This window comes from Halyomorpha halys, unplaced genomic scaffold (genome assembly GCF_000696795.3).
Source record: "Halyomorpha halys isolate HHAL.00 unplaced genomic scaffold, Hhal_1.1 Scaffold92.1, whole genome shotgun sequence".
NCBI lineage: Eukaryota > Metazoa > Arthropoda > Insecta > Hemiptera > Pentatomidae > Halyomorpha > Halyomorpha halys.
Window position 1 is genome coordinate 860,465 of NW_027105695.1, and position 27,293 is coordinate 887,757.

The 27,293-nt window shown below is 30.6% G+C and overlaps 1 protein-coding gene across 1 annotated transcript in view; it reads right to left on the reverse strand.

Moving 5' to 3' along the window:
• Positions 1 to 27,293, reverse strand: part of LOC106677274 (calpain-9-like) — a gene marked incomplete at its 5' end in the record, with an annotated part of 99,039 nt that overhangs the window by 10,581 nt on the left and 61,165 nt on the right. Inside the window, 5 exon segments of the mRNA XM_067052961.1 lie at positions 711 to 849; positions 1,410 to 1,596; positions 4,778 to 4,918; positions 6,288 to 6,475; positions 16,859 to 17,030. Of these exon segments, the coding sequence (XP_066909062.1) occupies positions 711 to 849; positions 1,410 to 1,596; positions 4,778 to 4,918; positions 6,288 to 6,475; positions 16,859 to 17,030 (827 nt within the window).

The following is a 27,293-nucleotide window of genomic DNA, read 5'->3' on the forward strand; positions in this document are numbered from 1 at the left end:
TTTTTTCCTTATTCATTTTGATTGATATTCAATAAATATAAGATTTTTTTTTATTATTAGAGAACAATAATATAATTAAAATAATAATACAATATAAAATATAAAAAAGATAAAATATTCAATAAATATAATATTATACTACATACAATAATATATACACTATGCAACATGATATCTAATATAAAGAATATAAAAAAGAAAGGAGTATTATAAAAACTAAAGAGCAGCTAAAGCAATGAAGTAATAAAACTAAATGACATAAGAATACAATAAAAATAAGAATCTAAGTATAACTAAATAAATAATATATATAATTAAACATACATATTTGTAAATACGTACTTAATTTTGATTGTAATATAATGAATCGAGGTCATTAAGTGGATTTAAGAAAAACTACAGGGAGATATGGTCATTAGGTGAATCCAAATCAGTTATTGAGAATCATAGAAGTAAGAAAGTACTCAGTCAAATATTTCTTTTTTAGTTCTCTTTGTCATTGATATATTTATTAATACTTCTGGTAAACAATTGAACATATATAGTATCATATCTGTATACCATATACCATATTTGTTTATTGGAAAGTACTTTGTTGATCATAAATTTTGTTTTCTACTTATGATAATTTTTTTAAAAAATGGAAATATAATTCTTCAATCATTCTACATAAATCAAAAATAATAAAACAAAACAAAATGGGAACATACCTGAAGGGTTCCTAAGCCTGACAAGAGGAGTTTCGGAACCGCCAGCTCCTCTGACTCGGGCCAGTCCCGAGACGGTGTAAGCTGTCTGGGTCATGAGGCCGTTTCGGAGCCTTAGCTGTCGAAGCTTGCTTTCTTTCTCCTGTTGGAAAAATGAACATCTCACTTCATGTCATAATTTTGAAAATATAATAGTGCAAAAATTCTACATTGTATTTAATCATATTTTTCTCATCAAGTTTTGAAATCACAATAGATGGTTGCTGGCCCAAATCTTAACCGCCAACCTGGAGGACTGGGGATTTAATTTTGGTTGCAAATTCCGCTAGACAGGTTGCCTTCACCCACCTAGAAGCCCTATCTGTCCCACACATGTGTTAGCAAAATCCAGAAGGGCACCATGAGGAGATACAGGTCAGATTTTACTTGGTCGATAAAAAATCAAGTCCATCACAAGAATATAAATCAAACATAAAATGGAAAGACTATTTTTCTGAAAGAGAGGTTGGACTACACAATGGATGTACAAATAAACGACCAATGTGAATATGGGATTGAGAAGAGCCCCTTTTACCAATTATTTTAAATTCAAGAATATTTAACTTAATTTTTTCATTCCTTATCAAGTTGACTTGAAGCTTTTTTTTTTGGGGGGGGGTGTTCTTAAAAATCAATAACAGTATTAGATAAAGGTAGTTATACCTTTCCAGGTGATGAGATGGTAGCAATTAGTAGACTAGATCGAGGTATGGCCGAGTTGAGAACTTGGTATGTGAGGTACCTCTCCTGATTGGACAGTCCAAAGCTCTGGACGATGCCGCCGGTGAGGTCTTGCAGTGCCCGTGTTGTACATCCACCATTACTAATGTTCTCATAGCAGCCGTATAATCTAAAAAAAATAACAGATTATCTAAAATTGTATCTTGTATATTGAAGAATATAAAAATATTTGTAATATAATAATGAGGAGAAGATGGTTGGGGGTGCGGTCAGCAAAAATACACAAATAAACAAAACTTATTTATTTGTTCCTGTCGGATTTACATAATCGGAATTTTCCGTTTTTTTTTTTAATTTTATATAAATTTGGGGTCAGGGGTCTCATTTTCTGATGCCCTCCCTTGCCTCAGACACCAGAAGACCCCAAAGACACCACAACTGCAATGCCACCCCAAACTATGCACCATGCAAGCTAGGACCTGGCTTGTTCCTACCATCACGCCATAGTCTAGGACACGCTGGCCAGCCACCGATCGAGAGAGACGCTTTTCTGACACCAGGGGAGGAGAAATACATGGTCTTCACCATTCTCGCTACCCCTCAACCTGGGCGGCTAGAGGACTATGGCAGTGAAGACGTCAAAGATAAGCCATTATTCCACTACTTGTGAGACCCCAAGTTTGTTCAGGAATCATACTATTATAGATATGTCAACTAAAACACTAACATAATCTGACCCTCCAGGGAATTATATTTGAATTAGAAAAATATATGCATATTTTTGACAGAAAAGGTCTCACATTTTCAACCCCCTTTGTTCTACACTAATCAAATACAATCGGGGTACCTACGATAGTTTTAAGTATGGCGTGGACAAGTCCCGATGTATATAGTGCACATGTTTAGATCTTAATTTAAGGCCTTTATCTGAGATAAACAAAAAAACAAGATGACAACCATAAATCAAAGAAACATAAAAAGAAAATAATAATAAACAAACTTGGAAATATACATAGCAATAGATTAAGTAGATAGTAGTTGATTGATAATAATACAAGATAAAATGTAACATTATAGAGGTAAGAATTATACAAAATAAATGATGAAAAAAAGACATTGTTCAACTAAATAAAGAAATAAACATAATGAAAGATACAGCAGAAATGTAAATGATGAATAATGGAATTAACATAATAAAATATGTAAGTAATTTCAAAAATAATGAAAAACAATTTAAATCATCATAGTGGAATGTATGAAAGAAAGTGATATATATGGGCAAAAAAGAAAATAGAATATATATTACAATGGATAAAAGAAAATAGATGAGTAAAAAAAAAAAAAAGTTAAAATAAATATAGAATTTACGAAATGTGTATTTACTTGAACAATGTTTGTTTTTTAATTTTTTTATTATTTATTTTGTATAGTTCTTACCTCTATAATATTATATTTTATATTCCATTAGTATCAATAAACTACTATCTACTCAATTTATTGTTATGTATATTTCCAAGTTTGTTTATTATTATTTTATTTTTATGTTTCTCCGAGTTATGGTTGTTATCTTGTTTTTGTTTTTTCAGCCCTGATGGAGACCTGAAATTCAGGTTGAAACGTTAGCAAAAATAAATAAGTTTTGTTTATTTGAATATTTTGTCTGACCATCATCTCATATTATGCGTTTTTAGCGCATAGCTCAGAAAGTATACTTTTTTCATGGTTATTATATGACAATTGATTTGTCTCTTTCGGAAGAATAAAAAAAAAAATATTACTGACTCTATTAAATGATTTTTTATTCTCCAATAATTAAAAAAACAATGAGGATTTCAGTACAGTAATTAAAGAAATATTGTTTAATGAAACGTAGGCACAAATAAATAAGTTTTCTTTATTTTAATATTTTTGTTGACTGCACCCTCCCCTAACTATTAACACCGCATTATAATATAATTATATTTGTGTTAATTATACATAAATTATATCAGTTCTGTGGATAGGAATAATTGTTCACACAGCATTGTTCACAGCACACCTACAACAATTATGCAGAAATCAGGATGTTGTAGCCAATATGAAATAGTGGTGCTTCCTACCAATAATTGAGAATTACAAAGGCTTTGAGAGTAAACTATGAAAGGTATACAGTTACGGAGCTATCTATTAGAGATCGAGGGAACTCCTAAGGCTTTCAGTGCTTGCCCACCAAAGAGAGCTTATATTCTTCAAGAACATAATAGCAAGATACTGCTACCTACCAAAATCTTAACTATGATCCAGAAAGCAACTGTCTTATGTTAATATCTTGAATATGTATTTTAATGTAACCATTATATAAATATAGAATAAGTAATATATTATTATGTTTGTATAAGTATTGTAATGAATAAAGACTGAATTCTACATTCCTGATCCACTTTAAACTGGTCTCTAACAAACTATGCCTCTCACCAGCCTTTGGATTCTACTCTACTGCAGAGATTCTATCTGATTGTACAAGAGGAGGCCCCATCTTCAAATATTTTCTAGTCGAATCTACATGGAAGGGACACATCAAAACATCAGATAAGTATTTCACCATATACCTTTAAGTGAAAATGGTAGGAAAAGGTAGTATCCAATCTGAATTATTAACCATAAGTAATGCAACATATTAATTTAATGTTTTTCTGTTTAAGCGGAATTGAAAAAAAAAAGCGGTCCCACCCTATTTCTGTACCCATTGGCTGTCAACTCCCAGATCAATATTGTAACATCTGCCGCCTTCAGCTAACCTGGCTCTATTTGTTTGTATATATTATATACATTTAGATTTAGTCTAATAATTATATCTGTATATATTGTAACTAGATAGTAAATAAACTTAGGAGGTTAGAAAAAAAAAATACTACAGATGTTTCTTTCCAGAACTTCTTTAGAATGAATCTTTGCTCCATTAAAAGGAATCAGCACAGAAGTCCTATGTATATCACGTGAATATCTCATTATATCACTTGCATAATATCCATTTTGACATTGTATAAACTTCAAAATTGTAAAATTGAAGATGTTCAGTATCCATCTGATCAATTGGTACCTGATTATCCTTTTTAATGAAATTGTGGTACAACATTAAATTCCTTCCAGGAATTTATTTTCAGTTAGATACTGAGATTAAAGACCATGGAATTAAGAACTTATTTACTGGAAGAATTTTTGTTTTATTAATAAAACCAGATTACATCAATTCATATTTTCTTAATATTACTCCGAAAATTGACTTTTCATATTATGTACCAGGATATTCCATGAAAATTACATAGTAATGATAAAGATATAAAACTAAAAGAAAAAAGAAAATATCTTACTTTGCATAGGCTTTTTCTAAAAGAGCTACCCAGAACTCTGTAGGGTTTGTTGAATGAGAATATATCAACCTTCCTTTATAAGTGGGTAACCTGTCATCCACCAAAATTTCTTTCCATTCACCGAAATGCCAAAACCTGAACCTAAAAAAGTTTTTATAAAAATAATCATAAAACTTATATTTAATATTTCTTACTAATTTATAGGAATATTAATTAAAATTATTAGAACAGATTGTTGATTGATATAAAAGGAGAACCATCTTCCTTATTAGGTGCGATCAAAAGAACTCAAGTAGTAATTAAACTATTTATTGTGAGCCAATGTTTTGTCCGACTTTGCAGGGCTTCGTCAGGGCTAAAAGAGATACAAAGAACTAAAACTTTATCACATAAATTTAGTTTTTTTAATATATATAATATATAAATTTTTTTAACCCTGATGAAGCCACACCAAGTGGGACAAAATGTTGACACATAATAAATAGTTTAATACTATATGAGTTCTTTGACTGCACTTGAGCTATCTTCCTTTTATTTATTAGATGATAATAATAATGGTAATAATCATGAGAGATGGTTGACCGCGGATGACTTATACAAGAAGATGGTTGGGGGTTGCGGTCAAGACACAAATAATTTGAAGTAACTTATTTAATCGTGCCAACGTTTTGGTCAGAATTTCTAACCTTCCTCGGGGCTAAGAACAGAACAAGATAACAACTAATGAATACATAAAATAAAAAATAAAATATAAACATAATGACATAAAGTAAATAATTGTACAGAATGGAATTAATAAAATAATGTGATGAAAGAAGTGGAAAATAAAATGTATACATAGGTAAAATAAGATAATTAAGGAAATAAAATAAAAATTAAGTTATATAATGCAAAGAAATATGAATATATTAGTTTATTAATAATTTAAAAATTAAAATTGAGAGAAAGAAAATACATGTAAAAAATGAAATATGTAACCATAATATTAGATTAAGAGGCAAAATAGAAGTTAAGTTTAACAAAAGAAAAAAAAAAAAAAAAATTTAAAAACAACAATAATAATATATGGTGAACATACCTAATAACGTGGGTAAGGAAAATTGAGAAAAGAATGGAAAAGAAGGAGGGGGAAGGTTAAAATAAAGAAAGGGGAAAAAAGATAATAAAATATTCATTGGTTGTTATCTTGTTCTGTTCTTAGCCCTGAGGAAGACTAGACATTCTGGCTGAAACATTGGGACGATTAAATAAGTTACTTCAACTTATTTGTGTTTTATTTTTACCGCACCCTCCAACCATCTTCTCCTCGAATAATGATAATAATTGATGATAATTCATATTATAGCAGATACTCGGCATTTAAGTGGAGAAGCACTTAGATGCCAACATGTATGAATGGCAGATTATTGCTCTATCAAACAAAGTAATACAACACATCTCTATTCAAAAAAATAATATAAATTTAATAAAAGTAATGTATTTTCATAGAAGTTGTAATAATTTTCCAAACCTGAAGAGGCCACAATATCCAGCTGTGGTGTCGAAACCTTGGTCGTGGGGGACGACCCTCTCAAGGAAGTGAGGGACCAGGATGAGGGAGGATAATGCAGCAGACAGGGACATATCCCCCAGCTCTCCAGGTTCAACTTCTGCCTTCTGGGATCCTGATGAACGGAACCTAGGTCGCTGGCACATCTCCTAAATTAAGTACATCATAATGTCATATTTCTTTAACTGACTAATATTCATAAGTTATTTTTAAAATCTACTTAGTCATTTTTTTTATTTTAACCCTGATGAATAAATAAATTGTGGGTCGAAACATCGGCAAGCAATAAATAGTATTAACTATTTTGGATCTTCTTCACAGCAGCCCTTACTACTAAATCTAATATATAAAAATATTTGATGGGTCTTTTTGCTAACTGATAAAGATTTTCCCAGGAAGGTTATACGTTATTCCGATTTCTCTGGTAAAAAAAGTTATTAACAAAATTTTATATATTTGGCACGTAGCTCAGAAAGTATACATTTTGCCATGGCTATTATATGCCAATCGATTTGTCTCTTTCTGAAGAATAATAAAAAAATATTACTTCTAATTTTTGACAAGAATACTTAGCAATACTAAGTACTTTTAGGGAAATGAATTCATCTTCGCTGTTTAGATTTTACATTATAATATATGCTGGCTCATATTTTCGACCTCACAACCCTGGAATCAAACTTAATTGATGTATCATATAAACTAGAAATTTCTATGATGATCTTTTAATACAAATATATCACTAAAAAGGTAAGAAATAAAATGCAATTGAAAAAAAAACAAAACAAGAAAATCAATGAAATTTTTTTTAATAGTAAGAAATGAAGCACTTGTTGAGAATTTCCAATTGTTTATAGCATCGGCTGAAACCTTTAAATACTATTTTTCAAAGTAATTAAAAACTAGAAATTTTTTAACTTAATTTATTTGTTGATTTTATTATCCCTGGTGTCTATTGTTCATATAACCGTTCATAACTCCTTTACTTTTCATAAAATTCCTACGTTAATACAACTGTTGGAAAGTTAAATGTCTCCTATTTTAACCTACATTACCACCATTCAGATTTAATGCCACTAAAAGGAGGAAATATTGGTCCCAAATTAAGAAAAGCTTTAAACTTTTAATTTTATATCTCTGTGCCTAATTTGTTTAATTAGATCTGGTTTGTGCTCTTTGAAAATATAAAATTTTTTTGGGCATCATGACTGCCTTAAAATGTTTCGTGTCATGTAATATGTACTAGGGGTATTCATGATTTTTAGTTTAACATGTTAAAGCGTGTTAAATGGTGAAATATTTCCTTCTTTTAGCATGTTAAAACGATATAACATGGCTGAGAGTCTGTTAAATGGAGAATGACGTCACGCAACAGACCAGCTGAGCTCGTCATATTGTTTTTTTGTCGTAGTAACAAGCAATTTAGTATTATACATATTACTTGCTCATAGTTTGTGTTGAATTGTTTTGGATGTTTTTATAACTAATAAAGCAATGGATGACAATAATAATAATGTAATGACAGTTGTCAATTAGCTCATCTTGATTCTCTTCCTCACAAGTTAGAAAATCAACAAGGCAATGAGGGGCTCTATTTTCACACCGCTTCAACTTTTCACTAAATCTAGGCATGTTGTAATAAATTGATTTAATCAAAATTTAGAAGTAAACAATAACATGAAGTTTTGGAAGGAAAGGTTATAAAAGAAGTTGCTAAAAAAATCCTCTAGGAGCTCTCATGCATTTAACATCCTTTTAAATAGGGCTGCTCACGATCTTATACTTATAACATGGTAAAACATTTTACATTTAACAAAGCGTCATGAATACCCCTAGTTTAACATGTAAAAGCGTGTTAAATGGAGAAATATTTCCTTCTTTTACATTTCTTTCTTGTAAAAACGATACAACACATAGCATGGTTCAGAGTCTATTACTAGGTCTGCTAAATGGAGATTGATGTCACGCAACAGACAAGCTGAGCTCGTCACCGTTTTGTTTGTTGTGTTAGATTACTTGCTCGTAGTTTGTGTTTTAATTGTTTTGGATGTTTTTAAAACTAATAAAGCAATGTATGACAATAATAATAGTGTAATGACAGTTGTCAATTAGCTTATCTTGGTTCTCTTCCTCACAAGTTAGAAGACCAACAAAGCAATGAGGGACCCTATTTTTATACAGCTTCCACTGTTCATTCAATTTAGGCACGTTGTAATAAATTACTTTAATCAAAACTTAGAAGTAATCAATAACATGAAGTTTTGGAAGGAAAGGTTATAAAACAAGTTGCTCAGAAAATCCGCAAGGAGCTCTTATACATTTAACATTACTTTAAACATGGCTGATCAGAATCCTATACTTATAACATTTAACATCGTAAATCATTTTACATTTTACACATCATGAATACACCTAGTGTACAGACATGTAATATATGTTGGAATGTTTGTGGTGTCTGTCCGTCGCAGTCACAAGAGTCTGTATTTCATATGTAGAAGCAATTCAAGTAATGTTCTATTAGTTAGTAATGTGTAATTTTTGTTTTAATGTGATTTTGTATTATGGTGTTTGGGATGTATTTGAGCAGACTTTGTCACAGATAGTGAGTCCGCTTTAACGCTTTTCTTTTTAAATGCTAAGATGTTCAGAATGTTCTTAGGATAATAGGATTGTTCCACAACTTTCTCATCTCTAATCCAAGTTTATATTCTTCTATATTCATTGTTCCATTATGTGACTGGCTCGAGATTTTAGTACAGTAACAGAGCCCCACTCGTTTTTCTAAAGGTTTATTAGGAAATAACACCAGATTAGTGTATTACGAAAATATTCCCCTTGTTTAACATATTTTCTTGCACTTTTCTAAAGCAATCCGTGAAATGTTAACTATATTATCCTTCAATTTAAATCCTCAGTGCATTTCCGCAATACTCGCTCACGGCTTTTAGACTTATATGTAACTGCCCATAGAACCGCAGCCTTTGGTAGATCTTTCCTCATCCGTTCCTCTTTCCTATGGAGTTCTATTCTCTCCTTCATTCGTAGTTCTAATACCCTTCCAACCTTCAAATCCCGTATTTTCGACCACCTTCTGTTCACCCAATTCCGGAAGAATAACAATTGAAAGTTTCAAACAAGCTTTATATATTTTCTGTACTTAATGTTTCAGAATTTCGTTTATTCTTGTAAATATGTATATTAGCAGAACTCGTACCTTTCCATTTATTAGTTTTAGTTTAATTATATTTGATTTTTATCATTTTTGTTTTTCTTTTTATTTATTATCAGAAGTGTTTGTCATCTTATATTTTATGATATGACATATGGTTTTACTTTATTTGTTCTATTCTTATTTTATATATTCTGTTAATTGTTGTTGTTCATTTTTATCTTTTCAAATTCATTATTTTATGACGTTTTATAATTTCATTTTTATTTTGTATTTCACTCTGAGGCTCTAAAGCCTAATTTTGACGCCTGTAGTATTATTCTAAAGGGATCAATCCCAGAATAAATAAAGAATATTATTATTATAATGCCGGCACACCAGTGGCAAATGGATGTATCTACAGGTTTGCTACTTGCCGCAAATCCAAAACTTGAACAAATGCTTGCTAAACAAAGGAAGCAACTAACATCGGTGTCTAAATGCTTGTATGTTCTTTTGACTTTTGTCGGCTATTATGTTCAATTTTTATTATGAAAAGGAATAAAGATAGGCGAAATGAAGTAATATCAGAAATGTAAGTTTTAGATCATAAAAATTCATATAAATAGTACTACATAACGTATAAATTTAACCTTCCTTCTAGAATTTTTATCAGAAACTTGTTAATTTAATAACTTGACATATAATGTCTGTATATAATTATATATGTGATGTTTAAATAAAAAAACCGCTAAAGTTAATTAACTAGATTTAAAAAAAAATGTATTTTTACCAAATCTCTAAGATTTTAAAATATATAATCTTAAACTAGATTCAATAATTAAATCCAGAGATTGGGTAAATTCTTCAATTCATTAAAACTCGAAGATCACAAATATTTTATATATGTATATATAGTTGACCGTAAAAATTGATATATAAGAAGATGGTCAGGGTTGCGGTCAAAAGTGAAACAAAAATAGTTTACAACTATTTATTTTCCGACGTTTTGCCCCACTTTGTAGGGCTTCATCAGGGCTGCTCAAATGAATCGGTTGAACAGACATAGCTTGGTTAGCTGTATACCCATAGATTGGTTATACATACAGCATAGATTGGTTAGCTGTATACCCATAGATTGGTTAAACATACAGCATAGATTGGTTAGCTGCATACCCATAGATTGGTTATACATACAGCATAGATTGTTTAGCTGTTCAACCGATTCATTTGAGCAGCCCTGATGAAGCCTTGCAAAGTGGGGCAAAACGTCGGAAAATATATAGTTGTAAACTATTTTTGTTTCACTTTTGACCGCAACCCTGACCATCTTCTTATATATCACAAATATTTGTCTTTTGGTGGTCCTAAAACAAGGCCAACTCAACACAAACTTATACTTGCCAATCCAGATAACTCATCTACACGGTTGAGCAAGCAGAAATTTGTCTAACTTAGGCAAACGTGAAGAGGTTTACATGTGACCTTTAGATTTGCGACAAGTGGCAAGTGCGTAAATCAACGCTGGTATGGAGCATACGCTTCATTTTTTGAATTCACATTTCGTCTCGTTCAGTATTTTAAATTACTAATGAATGAATATCATTACAAAATCTAATTATAATTAATATAATAAATATTCACTGGAGAATAAAAGACTCTTTGTTAAGAAGACCTTCCATGACCATAGTACGAAGATGGCCGCTCCCAAGGATCTGCATGTTCCATAGAGATCCCTATTTCGGCGGACTCGAGCAAGGATTCGCCTTTATTATAGTTGTTAATATTTTATCCACGGAGGGGAGGAGTAGTTAGGGATTCAGGAAGCGGCCCCGATGTCTCTAAACTGGGCACTGCCTGGACAGTCAGGTACTCCAGGACAGTCAGCGAATATTTCAAGTCCATTCAACTCCATCGCAGGCAGAACTGACCAAATATTGATGTAGATCATATCTCTTTGTCTTCTAGGCAATTGTTGGTTGATATTTATTAGGGGTATTCATGATGTTGTGTTAAAAGTTAAATGTTTTACCATGTTAAATGTTATAACTATAAGATTGTGAGCAGCCCTATTTGAAGTCATGTTAAACGTTAAATGCATAAGAGCCCCTAGCGGATTTTCTCAGCAACTTGTTGTATAAGCCTTATGTTTATAACCTTCCTCCCAGACCCTCATGTTATTGTTTACTTCAGTTTTGATTTAAGTAACTAATTAAAACATGGCTAGAGTGAGTGAAAAGTGGAATTTGTGAGAAAGTTTAGCTTATGAAATGAAATGAAAAAATAACTTTATTCTGGGACATATGTCCCCTAAGAATAATTACATGGTTTATATAGTGAGATTTTTATCTGGCGAGCGTTTACAAATTTTCAGACAGTAGAATGAAATTACATTGTTTTTTTTTACTGTTTTTATTTCTCAAATGTATCATTAAAATTATCCATTCTGGTTTAATAACAGGGATATGAATACCACAAACACATGAAAGAACTGAGATGTCACAACAACAAAAATGGCGGCGATCTCAACTGGTCTATTGTGTGACGTCATTCTCCATTCAACAGACCAAGTAACAGACTCTCAGCCATGTTAAATGTTATTTCTTTTTACCACGGTAAAAGAAGGCAATTTTTTTTTCGATTTAACATGAGTTTTTCCATTTAACACGCTTTAACATGTTAAACCAAAGATCATGAATACCCCTATTATTACTAATTTACAAAGTTGAAAACATTTAGGATTAGCTGCTAGATCAGAAGGCAGACTTAGAACTCGGATAAAACTACTATCAAGCTGCATTCACAAGTTTGTCACTTGCCACAAATCCAAGACTTGAATAAATGCTTGGTAAACAAAGGAAGCAACAAACGTTGTTATCCACATGCTTGCTTTTTCTTTCGATTTTTTTTTGCGGCATAACATTTTTTTTTAATCTATTAACACTAAAAGGTAATTCATATAAATAGTACATTACCTATAAATTCAACCTTCGTTCTAGAATTTGTATCAGAAACTTTTTAATTTAATTACTTAGACATATATTTCTTTGTAAAAATATATTCGTGCTATGTTAAATAAAAATATAAAGATCTAAAGTCGATTAACAAGAGGGGTATTCATGATCTTTAGTTTAACATGTTAAAGTGTGTTAAATGGAGAAATATTTCCTTCATTTACCATGTAAAAACGATACAGCATATAACATGGTTGAGAGTCTGTTACTAGGTATGTTAAATAGAGAATGTGACGTCAAGCTGAGCTTCACCGTTTTATTTGTTGTGTTAGGTTACTTGCTCGTACTTTGTGTTTTAATTGTGTATTAGCAGTGTTTTGTATGTTTTTAAAACTAATAAAGCAATGTATGGCAATAATAATAATGTAATGACAACTGTCAATTATCAACAAAGCAATGAGGGGCCCTATATTCACACAGCTTCCACTTTTCAATCAATTTAGACATGTTGTAATAAATTAATTTAATCAAAACTTAGAAGTAAACAATAACATGAAGTTTTGGAAGGCAAGGTTATAAAACAAGTTGCTCAGAAAATCCGCTAGGAGCTCTCATGAATTTAAAATATAATATAACTATAAATATGGCTGCTCACAATCCTATACTTATAATATTTAACATGGTAAAAAAAATTACATCTAACACAATACATCATGAATACCGCTAAGGTTTACAACAATGCATTTGAACCGAATCAATATAATTTTAAAATATACAACCGGATTGTAAAAAAAGTTAATTATTTATTCCCTTTGATTTGTCCCCATAAACCGACACTCAACGAGTCGGCCCTCAAATTCAAGTCAACTTGTAACAGCCAAGCCTAACAGTTCTGTTAAAGCCCTGCAATGTTGGGCGAAACGTTCGCTCAATTAAAATAGTTATAAATAAACAAACAAATATTTAAACGCTATAGGACAAAAGAGATAACAACAACATTTAGAGAAACATAAAATTGAAAAGAAATAGTATACAAAATAAGTTTGAAATTATACAAAATATTGATTGAATCATAAATAATAAAAAAATTGATAATTCCATAATAAAAAATAATTAGTTGATAATCATGGAATTAGAAGGCACCTGAAAACTGAAAAGACAAATTAAACAAAATGACAGAAAATGAAATATAGTGAGTGACTTATATCTGAATTACAGTGTGATTATTAACTTATATACCTATACATATAACTGTATATTCATATCTTATTTTGTACATATCTTCTCACCTACTATATTATGTAGGTATAATTCAGATATACAATACTGTAATTCAGATATAAGTCACTCACTATATTTCATTTTCTGTCATATTGTTTAATTTGTCTTTTCGGTTTTTTAAACACTACTTACATATCTTAATTATACATATCTGCTTACCTACATAATATTATATTTCATCTTTCACAGTTTTCAATCAGCTACCTTCTAATTCCACGATTATCAACCAATTATTTTTTATTATTCAATTATCAATTATCAATTTTTTATTATTTATGATTCAATTCAATATGTTGTATAATTCCAAAAATTTATTTTGTATAATATTTATTTTCAATTTTATGTTTCTCTAAATGTTGTCGTTATCTCTTTTGTTCTAAAGCCCTGTTGATGACCTGAAACTTAGGTCGAAACGTCGGCATAAATAAATACTTTTTTGTTTATTTATGTTGTTCTTTGCTAACCGTACCCCCTCCCCGACCATCTTCTCCAATCAGTAATCTACGGCCAACTATCTACACCTCATTAAAAATAGTTTATCACTATTTCAGTTTTTATTTGACCACCCCGGGTCCATTTTCTATTTATTAAAAAATAATAAATAATTTTATTATAATGAGGAAATAATTTTATTATAATGAGGACATAATTTTATTCATGTCGTGGAATGAAATATATTTTTAGCATGAATAAAAAGCTTTCTTATCTTCACTAGTGAGAAAGAAAAACTATTTTGGGATGTAATGGATTAATCAAGAATTCAAAAATACAGTTGGAAGACAATTTTTATGGAAGTTCTTTTTCTTTACGAACTGATCGGACGGAGGGAAAGGACAAATAGGGAAGAACAGAGAGCGGATTATATTTCTGCATAATATCGACCGGGACACTTCCTCAGACGTAACACATTCGACACCACCCACAAAGGACCTCTTCGTACAAAGAATATTCCTTAAGGAGGCATTGCATTTCCTGTGAAAGGACATTACAACAGGAAGAACAACAATAAAAGGAGAAAATGCTCTAATTATGAGGGTTCTGCTTCGGCCCGTGACGTTGCATTATGTGAGTGCCAAGAAAGCATGACCCCCCCCTCCGGTCCTAAGTTCGCTCATTGGAAATGCATGCGGCGATCTTATCCTTTAAGGAAAGTTGTGCGTTTTTATTTAATTGATTTAACTCAGGGTCCTTTTTATGGAGGATACTTAATAGAAAAGAAACTTCAAGGTATCTAACTGCTTCTTCGGCAGGATTCCATTGGCGTCACCGTTGAGGAAAAATCATTCAACAGCAAAAAAAAATAAAATAAAAAAAATAAATAAAAAAGATTAATTACTTTACATATATTTCAATTTTTGATAATATATCTTTGATGCGCGGTCATAAGGGCTTAAGACGAAAATATGAATTTTTAAGAGAGCAAAAACAAAGTTCAAAACATTATATAAAATATAATTATTGATATTTTTAATAAAAAATATAGTAGTAAGTCTATCTGAAGCATAAAGACCTTATTACCAACCGCTCTATAATACGACATAATCTCCAAATGCTCGAAAAGTGACTTAAGTCCTTATGACCCCGCATCAAAGATCTGTTATAACGTGTTCACATACATGTATGTAATACGTGAAATGAATAGTGTTTCGATCAACCGAGGATTTCATTTATCCATGCCACAAATCATTCTCCGTTATCCCAGATAATGGAGACTGTACTGTAATTGAAATTTTTTAAATTCACTAGTATCATATTCCAATTTTCCAATCTAACAAAATGAAAAAAGAATCTATGCATAATCCAAACTAGAACTGCAAAAACTTTATTTGAAATAATTTATTACATAACCAAAAAATTATATTTGATGAATATAGGGAGCGAGTAGCTCAGTGGTAAAGCACTGTGCTTCTAACTCCAAGGACCCGGGTGATAATTATTTTCTGTTTCACTGTAGTTATGAGTCAGCCCTGTGGGTTCGGCAGCCCTTGAGGGTCCATTCAGTCGCATAAAGTGGATACCCTTAATTGAGTAAAACTCTGACTATTATCATGTATATAATAATAATTATAAAGGCTTAACGAACTCGAAGGTTCGATGCCGATACCACCAAACGCTCTCTGCATACATCCTTCCAGTGATGCCCCACCAAACCCATTGCCACTAAATCTATTTTAACACAATCCTCCCATCTACGTTTCGGTCTACCCCTCGAACGTTTACCCGTTGGTTCAGTGTTTATTACCATTTTAGGGATCCGCTCGTTACTAAGCCCTACAACCTCATACGCCGCAATGCTATAACTTGAATTATATTTACCGGGTGTAGGTCCCTTAATTCAGCGTTGTGTAATCTTCTAAATTCTCCCGTTAATTCATCCTTTTCGGTCTGGATATTTTGCGTAATACTTTATTTTCGAATACCCTAAGACGCTGTTCATCCCTTAGTGTAAGAGGTCACGCCTCACATCCATAAAGAACAGTGGGAAGGAAAATGGTTTTGTAAATTCTAATTTTTGTGACGTAGGATTGAACGCCCTACTCACATATTTTTTAGTTCACAAAACAGTCATGGATCCTACTGAGGTAAAACTCTCATTATCTTGTAGATATGTTTAAAAAATTGGGTTATTCCTTATTAAGTTTACTGACAGATTTTAAGGTTAACTTCATGTTCCTTATGTAACCGATCTAGCCCGAACCCGATATTATTCCTTCCATAATAAACTCCCTGACCACCCAAACCCACTCGTTTCTAACCTTGCTTCCTCTTCCATTCCTGGCAATCCTCCAAGGCGCCTGAAAAGAAGATGGCCTCGTGACCTTATATTGTAAACTGTTTTAGAGTTCTACTACTGGGTAGTTTCTCTACATCCTGTATCATATCATTTGTCATTATGATCAAATTTACTGGTTGTATTTTTTTATACAGTTGTAAATATCAACAAAGAAATAAAATTATAAAAAAAAAAAAAAAAAAAGATTAACTTCACTTAACGTTAACTTCTGGTACAACAGATAATTATTGATTTTACCCGAGATTTAACCTGTATAATAAGTATGTTAACCTGTGATGGTGCAACCGACCTTTAGGTTTCATTTTAACCTAACTCATACAATTTACAGGTGCAGCAAACTATCCAAAGAGGTACTCACATGAGGTCTCATCCAAACTATGGGCTGGACCGGGGGCTTCTTGGCCCTGTAGAGGGAACCGGGAGCCGAAGGGAATTCCTGGTCCTCCCAGAGGCTGCCTCGCTCCCGGCACGCCCTCTTCAGCTGGCTGTAGCTACCGGACTTCCTTGGGGGCCGCTCTGCTGTCCGCAATCTGCAACAACAACAACAATATTACATAGGAGTTAACAAAAGTGTGTAAAATAGTTGGATACTTTAATGTTCATCCTGTAATGAATCTTATCAATTATAGAAAATTCATTTCAATCATCAGTACAAATACCTTATTATACGGATAGTAGTGTATAGAAATACAAAATAACTTCGAGATTTGTACATAATAGGGGTATTCATGATGTTGTGTTAAATGTTATAACTATAAGATTGTGAGCAGCCCTATTTGAAGTCATGTTAAACGTTAAATGCATAAGAGCCCCTAGCGGATTTTCTCAGCAACTTGTTGTATAAGCCTTTATGTTTATAACCTTCCTTCTAGACCCTCATATTATTGTTTACTTCAGTTTTGATTTAAGTAATTAATTACAACATGCCTAGAGTGAGTGAAAAGTGGAATTTGTGTGAAAGTTTAGCTTATGAAATGAAATGAAAAAATAACTTTATTCTGGGACATATGTCCCCTAAGAATAATTACATGGTTCATATAGTGAGATTTTTATCTGGCGAGCGTTTACAAATTTTCAGATAGTAGAATGAAATTATATTGTTTTTTTTTTTCTCAAATGTATCATTAAAATTATCCATTCTGGTTTAATAACAAGGATATGAATACCACAAACACACGAAAGAACTGAGCTGTCACAACAACAAAAATGGCGGCGATCGCAACTGGTCTATTGTGTGACGTCATTCTCCATTTAACAGGCCAAGTAACAGACTCTCAGCCATGTTAAATGTTATTTCTTTTTACAACGGTAAAAGAAGGCAATTTTTTCGATTTAACATGAGTTTTTCCATTTAACACGCTTTAACATGTTAAACCAAAGATCATGAATACCCCTATTAAGATCTATTCAAAGCGACATAGTACAATAAAGGCGGACTAATGGTACCGCGATTCAAGTCGTGTGATCGTTAGCAACGATCTTGAAGGAAGATTTTTCGGAAATTCGGCAATTAAACTATTTCAGTAAGAATAAGAACTATCTGACATTAAATATCATTTAGGTTTAATAACACAGCTACAAATGATCAACTTTATTCGTTAAAAAGTTTACTTTAATCCTTCAACCTTTCGGCCCTTAAGAGCCATTATCAAGGAGACAACCTCAATTATTGATTTGTCACAATTCATTAAAAAATGTTTCGTAAGAGTAGCAGTTTTTATATTTTCCAAAATAAGTTTACGAAACGTTAATTTATAGTTGTGCGGAAAAAAAAAATTTGAAAATATCATAAAAACTATTCCTACAAAGTTAAACGTAATAAACTACTTTATAGTACATTGTTTAATGGTACCAAACTTCATTGGTCATCAACGCCATTTATATTTTAATACTGCTAATATTCGTTAAATTTTATTTATTTTTTAATTTTATTATTTTTTTTTCCCTTCCAATCAAGTTATATTTTTATCAGTAAATCTTATGATTTTAAAAACTGAAACACCAATTTTATTGCTTTATCATCGTCTCCAAGGGTTTTTTTTTTTTTATCATAAATCAAATTTTTATCAAGTATCAAGCCAAAGAAATTTTTATCATAAATCAAAGCTTATAGTACATTTAACTTGCTTTATCAGCATCTATTATGGTTCCTGAAATATATTTTATCATAAATAAAAATGTTTGCCCGAACAACTAGAAATCAAGTGATAATACACATGTGTACGACGATTGGTTTTTGAGATATAGATTTCTCAAAATAAATTCACTAACTACTGATTTTTCAGTACATTCTTTATAAAAAGTTGTAGATTAAAAAGCCATATCTCTAGAACTATTAAACGACTATTTGGGCTCATATTTTAAAAAATTTACTCTTCTTTAAATGAATGTTCTCTTTCGTTTTCTAGTGTTGGTGGTAATTTTAATGATATACAGCTTCAAATGAAAAATTAATTTTTGTTAACGCTTTGAAACAGCCGCTTTTTTTATTCCCCTTACCTATATTTGGCAGACTCATCAATTTTGGCTATTAATTATACATAGTTTTCATTAAAGTAATCAGAAATTGGGGTGAAACAACTGAGTTTTTTCTCCTCTGGGGCTCTCGTACTATATTTGACGTTAAGCATCAACTAGTTTTAATAACAACATAACTACAAATTATCAACTCCACTCTGGGCAGTTTATTTTAATTTCCCAACGTTTCGGCCCTTAGGTCATTTCGAGGAGACAACCTCAATTATTTAAAATTTCCCACATCATATAATAAAATTATATAATCTCAATGCATCAACTACTATATCTAGTTTGATATAAAACGACACACTGAAAGTTTAATCAAAATTATTATATACGTTTTTGAAAAAATCGAAGAAAAAAAAAACATGTAAAATAGATTTTAAGTGGATTTCCTATTTTTCGATTTGAAAACGAAGTTTCTGTCACATCTCACCTTAAATATGTGATTTCAGTTTCGGACGATTTTTCGTTTTTGAGCTAGGCCATTCACACCAGTAGCACCAATCTTCAGTAAAGCTTAGTTTGTATAACTAAAATTTGTTCAAAAGTAAAGTAAAACTTCGGTAACTTTCTTGTCTCCAGTTTTGTTAACCAGACTAATAAGATTACCTAAAACTATTCCTAATGTTAGAAATTGTGAGTCCAATTAAATTTTGAATTAATATTCAACAGCCACTTTCGACAGTTGAAATCCTGATAGAATTTTCATCAAACCACTGTAAAAAATGAATACTTTCTTTTCATCATTGTCTGAGCAACTAATTCTTTGTTTTATCTGGATCAAATCCATTTTATTGAGTTTGAGAAGGGAAGTGAATAACACAATACACGTTCCCTAGTAATAACTGGAACTATGGAAGGTTCCTTCTTATAAGTAGTATCCCTCAAAATCTTACCGACTATCATTGTTAAACCGCCAGATTTAATGGTTAACGTTTCTGGTTCAATGGATAATCAGTGCGTTTAATCGAAATTTAAGAAATCGTAGTTTAAACTGTGCTACAAAATTTAGAATGGTGCAACTAGCCGTTATTTGGACTAAGGTACGTCAATACGTTTAAGTATTTCAAATATAAGATATATTTCATATTATAATATAAATATAAGTATTTCAAATTATTCTTATTTATATTTATTCTTTCAGGACGTTTATTTAATCTCTACTTTCTTCTTTTTTTTTTCTCCATTGTTTTTTGTTTTATGTACGTCTCCTGTACTTTTACGTATTTAAAAAAAAAATTTAACTCTTATCATTGTTACTTATATTTTATTCTTATCGTTGTTTATTCAAGTTTATTTTATACTGACACTATTTTATGTCTTCCTTCCTTTTATTTATATGTAATTTCTTATCACTTTATTTTTACATAATATTTATTCTAGCTTAAATTACCTTATTGTAAAAATATTCTCAATTTTTTTTTTGTATCTTTTTAGGCCTGATGAAGCCCTGCAAAGTGGGGCGAAACTTCGGGCATTAAAATAGTTTTAAACTATGTGTTGTTTTTTTTTACCGCAACCATGACCATCTTCTTATATTTAAAACACAAGTAAGTTGAAGTAACTTATTTAATTGTGCCAACGTTTCGGCCATTATATAACTTCATTTTTAAAAATAATTTAAATTTTCAACAGCATTATATAACTTAATTTTTATTTTATTTCCTTAATTATGTTATTTTACCTAATTATTCAATTACCTATATATATATATATATATTTTATTTCCATTTCTTTCATCACTTGATTTTATTAATTTCATTCTGTACAATTATTTACTTTATGTCATTCTGTTTATATTTCCTTTTTTATTTTCTATATTCATTGGTTATCTTGTTCTATTCTTAGCCATTCTTAGGAAGCCTAGAAATTCTGGCCGAAACGTTGGGACAATTAAATAAGTTACTTAAACTTTTTTGTGTTTTATTTTTACCGCATACCCCAACCATCTTCTACTAAGATTTTATGTTTCATTCCAAAAAGTATCCCCTCCCCCCATTACCAAAGGAAGGCGAGAAATTCTATATTACCCACATCGTCATTTTGGTCTAAACTATGCAGTTCAAAGCAATTAATGCACTTCTCTTACAAGGATATACCTGAGCAGGTATATGCAGAAAAATGAAACTTGATGGGGCCAAAATTAAATAGAGGAATAACTAGCTCCACTACAAATCCCTTGAGGGCATCCCCCCCCCCCTCATTTACTAACTTTTACTTCAAGAACTATTAGCATTCCTATCCTATCCTGTAACCGCGAAACGTCGGATATTAAAATAGTTATAAACTATTTTTTCTTTTTTTGACCGCAACCCTGACCATCTTATTATGTTTAAATTTTTACGGTCAACTATATGTACATATATATGTTTAAATATTTCTGTTGAAAACTCAAATTCGAAATTTCGCAAGTACTTCTCGTTACGATATATTTCATGTATAGGTGAGTGAAAGTAAAAAAAAGTTATTTTCATAAGTGATATTGGTACATATATGATAAAATTAATTCGTCACCAAAGATCTTATAGAAAATTATTGGACCACTAACTCACCCTGTTCTGAATGTAATGAAAGGAAATAGCCTTTTATTTATGATATTAAATTAAAATCATTACAAAATATAATATAAACATTTAAAGAACAATATAATAAACATTATTTTTTTCTCTCTATCTTCTTTTAATGTTTAAATGTTCTGTAGGGATGAAACTTTAAATCCAGCTCTGTCTATTTTAATCACTGTAATGCTATCAACCTCACCATTCAAAACTAATAAACTTCTATTTCCTACCTTAAACGTTGCAAATTCCCCTTGGACGTTGTTTATTTTATATACCGCGGAATCTGGATACTTCACCGCCAATTCCGTCTCATATATCATTGAAACCAACGGAAGAACACTGTAAGCAATATAAAATTGTAAAAGATTTATAGGCTTTGAAAAGTAGCCTTAAATAACAAGCAGCTAAACTCCAGAATTGGCGCGGTGCCAAAGAGGTTAGAAATGCTAATTTCCCATGTAAATATCCGACGTGAGCAACATCCCACTTTCGGACGCGTGTTATTACCTAAAACTCGACTACCTTTCGGTCTAATCCCTCTTCCATATTAATCAAGCTATCGATTAGCCGCGGTTTTGTTAATCGATCTATTGAGGACTATAATTTAGGGACCAAAGAGGAAAATCAATTCATTGCTGAGGAAGGCTATGGGCTCTTCATGCATCATTCAGGTCTGAGTCACGGCGGTCAATGGCCTCATCCAACTTCTTTTTCGAAAAATCGAAAAATATTTAGTGAGTTTATAATATCCTCACTACGAGCAATATCTCTCTGTATGTTTACAAAATAGATCACGAAATCCAATAGGAAAATATTAAATTGATTATTAGAAAAAGAAAATTTTCTTTATGAAAACTTTTATTTATTAAAAAAACGTAAATGAAAAAGCGCAATTTAAAATGCGAGTCCAATATAACTTTTTACGTTTAATAGTTCCCAATAGCACACTTTTTCATAAAGAAATATTTAATAATGAAAAATCAATATATAGTGTAATTATATAGGGTGTTTTTTTAAGCCCGATAGAACTTGAAATTGTAAAAAATAACACAAAAAATGAAATTGTAATCAAAATTTTTTTTTATTCGAAAGATCAATACGTGACATTAACATTTGAAAATGATTTCGGGCATATGGGCACCGCGGCTGTTCTTGACGAAGCGCATTCTGGACGTCCAATTTTGGCCCACTTTTTCGAGCACTGCTGGCCGTATGTCACGAATAACACGAACAATGCTGGCCTCCAAGGCGTCAATTGTTGCTGGTTTATCAGCATAAACCAGTGACTTCACGTAGCCCCACAGGAAATAATCGAGTGGTGTCAAATCGCACGACCATATGCGGCAATTTTGCTTATTAACAAACCCGTTAAGCCAAAAATGCGCCTCATCGCTGAACACAATTTTACAGAATGCGCTTCGTCAAGAACAGCCGCGGTGCCCATATGCCCGAAATCATTTTCAAATGTTAATGTCACGTATTGATCTTTCGAATAAAAAAAAAATTTTGATTACAATTTAATTTTTTGTGTTATTTTTTACAATTTCAAGTTCTATCGGGCTTAAAAAAAGACCCTATATTTTGGGAAACATTATGAAAACTACAACTGCTACAACGACGAACAGATGTCTGCCAGCACTCAAATTCTAGCTAGTTAAATCTACTATCAAGTAGTTTATGATGTTTATCTTCGTAGCCATGATATTCATCAAAATAAATTCCATTAACGTTGGTTTATGACAAATCACATCTTAGTAATTATCGAATGCGAAGAACTCTATTTGGTCTCTTCTTTTAGAAAATTTACTCTACTTTAAATAATATTATATGAAGTTTTTTTTAGCGTTGTAGGTAGTTTTAACGATAAGGTGCTTCAAATAAAAAAATAAACGAAAATTTTATTATAGTTTTTCCCGAATAAAAGGATCTTCAGGAGGCGGACACCTGGAATATTTCCATATCTACTTTTTAATGACAGTTGCTGCACTTTTTATAGCATTGCTTAAACCATTTTCTGACAGAAAATAACTATTTTTTTTTTATTTGAAAGAATTTAATAATGAATGTTTTGTAACTTTTTAAAAATGTTTGATGCTACATGCATATGAATGTGAGTTTTGCATATGAAATTTTGTCCAAACAACTATAAATCAATTCATTATAGCAAATATCATTAAAACTACTACTCCTACGACGATATACGTTATTGCACATTCAACTAGTTTGATTGTAAACAGTTAGGGCTCATATTTTAGTAAATTTATTCTACTTTAAATGTCTGTCAATTATTTTTTCTAGCGTTGTAGATAGTTTTAAAGATATGAAGCTTCGAATGAAAATTTTTTTTTTTTAACGTTATGAAACAGCAGACATTTTTTCCACCTTCCCATGTTTAGCAGAGTTTTCAGTTTTGATTACGAACTATATATAATTATCTTTAAAGTAATAAAAAATGGGGGGAAATAACTGTTTTTTTTTTCTCATCTTGGGCTCTTGGATAACGGCTCGCACTAATTTATTCCAGTTAAATATTTCGTAAAAAAAAAATTCTTTTAATGTATTATTCGCCATTAATTATTTAATTATAGCTGAAGATCGGGCGGTGGACGGCGTTCCATTGTAGAAGCGAGCAGAAAGGAATTCTGGAATGGACTTTTTAGTTCCCATCTGGACCAACCATCTATACCTTGATTACACTCACGAGGGGAGGATACGAACGTGAGATTACCAAATTTAAAAAAAAATATATATAATTTTGGCGATACTAGGTTGAAAAATATTAGATACGTTTCTAAGGATTCTTGCCAATGCGTCATAGGAACCAAGAAAAAAAAATTTATATATTACTAGAAATTTTGTATGCTATCGTATTTACATTTACTCTGCATGTATTTAATAATTATTATATAACAATCTATTTTAATTTTTGAGTGGAATAAGAACAAACGAGTTTTGATCGTGTTAAAATAGTTTAAATGTGTAAAATTTAGAAAAACCAAAAAGTCGCTTCCTGTAAAGTAATTTATTGATATAATATAATATGGAGGAGCTCGGGGTCGATGTCCAGGACGTGGCTAGGTTGACAGAAAATATAATACTTGACTCCCTGGAAATCATACACCACCACATGCATGGAAATTAATGAGTATGGGAGTTTATACAGAAGTGGGATAGTATGCATGCATCGCATATCTTATTTGTTGTTTTAGTTATTATTTTAAATATTTTAATATTTGTTATATAGGGGAATTTATTGATCAAATAAAATAGGGGTTGTGAAATAGAAGGGAAAGAAAAAAAAGAAGGAATAAATCGAAAAACTTGTAGTTAGTTTGTAGACTGGTATTAATTGTAAAAGAAAACTGTGGAAGAAAAAAAAAATGTTATCTATCTATTATGTTATATCATGTAAAAATATGTAACTTATATTTGTCCAGTCACGGATTGATCAGTATGCTGTGTAATGTAGCAACACGATGTATTTGGGCAGCATGAATGAATAAAGTATTTCTTTCTCTCTGTGATGAGTCCCAAATGTTATATCAGGGGTATTAATGATATTGTGTTAAGTGTAAAGTGTTTTACCATGTTAAATGTTATAAGTATAGGATTGTGAGTAGCCCTATTTAAAGTCATGTTATATGTTAAATGCATGAGAGCTCCTAGCTGATTTTCTTTGCAACTTCTTTTATAACCTTTCCTTCCAAAACCTCATGTCATTGTTTACTTCTAAGTTTTGATTACAGTAATTTATTACAACATGCCTAAAGTAAAGTGAAAAGTAGAAATGGGAAGATTTGGCCAGCGATTGTCTTGTTTAAAAAAGTCCAAAACAATAATAAGACAATCAAAACAGAAACTACGAGCAAGTAAGCTAACACGACGATGTAGAGCTCATCTCGTCTGTTGCATGTTGTCATTCTCTATTTAACAGACCTATTAACACGCTCTCAACCATGTTATATGTTATATCGTTTTAACAAGGTAAAATAAGGAAATATTTCTCCATATAACACAACTTTTTCCATTTAACACTCCTTAACATGTTAAACTAAACATCATGAATACCCCTATCGTTTTAACATGGTAAAAGATGGAAATATTTATCTATTTAACACGCTTTAACATGTTAAAGTAAAGATCATGAATATCCTAAAGATCACAAGTGTCAAAATCCTTGCTACAATTGCTGGAAGTTTTATTTGCGTTGTTCAACTTATATCATTTTGTTTTGTGTAGAGATTTCTAAACCCCTTTTAGATTTCATATAGATTAGTGGTAGTGTTAAAGTTATTGCAGTTTTTGTGATACGACCGCTTGCACATTTGATTTTTTTTTTTTTTTTCAAAAATCACAATTAGGGCGAAAATTTTATTTTTTGATTAATACTAAAATTCCAAGGGTTGCTTAAAAAAATAACTAAATAAGTAAACATAATGACAGTTATATGTATTAATTATATAGAAATATAAAAATATATTACACACTAAAAGATGAAATATAAGAGAAATAAAATAAGGATTAAGAAAAAGAATAAGGGAATAAAAGTTTTTCTTGACCTTTATTTTATTCTTATTTTCCTTATTGTTCATCTATTAGTGTGTAGTGTGTTTTTATATTTCTCTTTTATTTACTTTTTATTTGTTTTTATTTACCTTTTCATTATATGTCTAATACTTTTTTTTTCTTGTTAATTAGTACTTTTATTTACTTTGTAATTTTAAAATAAATTTTCATAAATAATACTTTTTTTTTATTTCTTGTTAATTAATACTTTTATTTACTTTGTTAATTTTAAAATAAATTTTCACATATTTTACATAATTTTTAACCACACTATAGTTTACTTTTATTTCATGGTATGTTATTCTCATACTCTGTTATGTAATTTTAGTTATTTGTTTTTTTTTTTTAGCCCTGAAGAAGCCCTGCAAAAAAAAAGTATATAAAAGAGAAATATAAAAACACACTCTAAAAGATGAACAATAAGGAAAATAAGAATAAAATAAAGGTCAAGAAAAACTTTTATTCCCTTACTCTTTTTCCTAATCTTTATTTTATTTCTCTTATTTTTCATCTTTTAGTATGTACTGTATTTTTATATTTCTATATAATTAATATATATAACTGTTATTATGTTTACTTATTTATTTTTTTTAATAATAAATGATCTTCATTATTTATAATTGTTTAATGGTTTAAGCATTGTAAATAGTTTTGCACAAGACTATTCAACAAAATAATAATAACAAATTTTTAAATAACCATGTCTGGTAATAAAGAAATAACTCAAAAAGGAAAATTGTGTTTTGTTTTTTAATATTTATAAAATTTTGGTTTTCGTAACCGGAGAACATCATTTATAACAGTTAACATGTTAGTAAGTAGAAAAAGAGACAATTATATTTGTAAAAAAGTGTTAGGTTTAAAATATAAAAAGTTTTATATGACATGGGCAATTAGCCTACAGAAAATTGTTTAAAGAAAATGACATCAATATTTAAGGTTATCTCCTTGAAAATGGCCAGATGGCCGAAACGTTGGAGAGTTTCTGAAAATAAATTTTGAGAGTATATTTGGATCAATTTGTGTGTTAATAACAAAATTTTAAATGTTAAAAAGCACTGTTTTTATTTTATGGACATGTGCCCTTTTTAAATTAAGTTCCTCAACTATACATTTTTCACCAAATCAGTAAGGCAACTAATATAA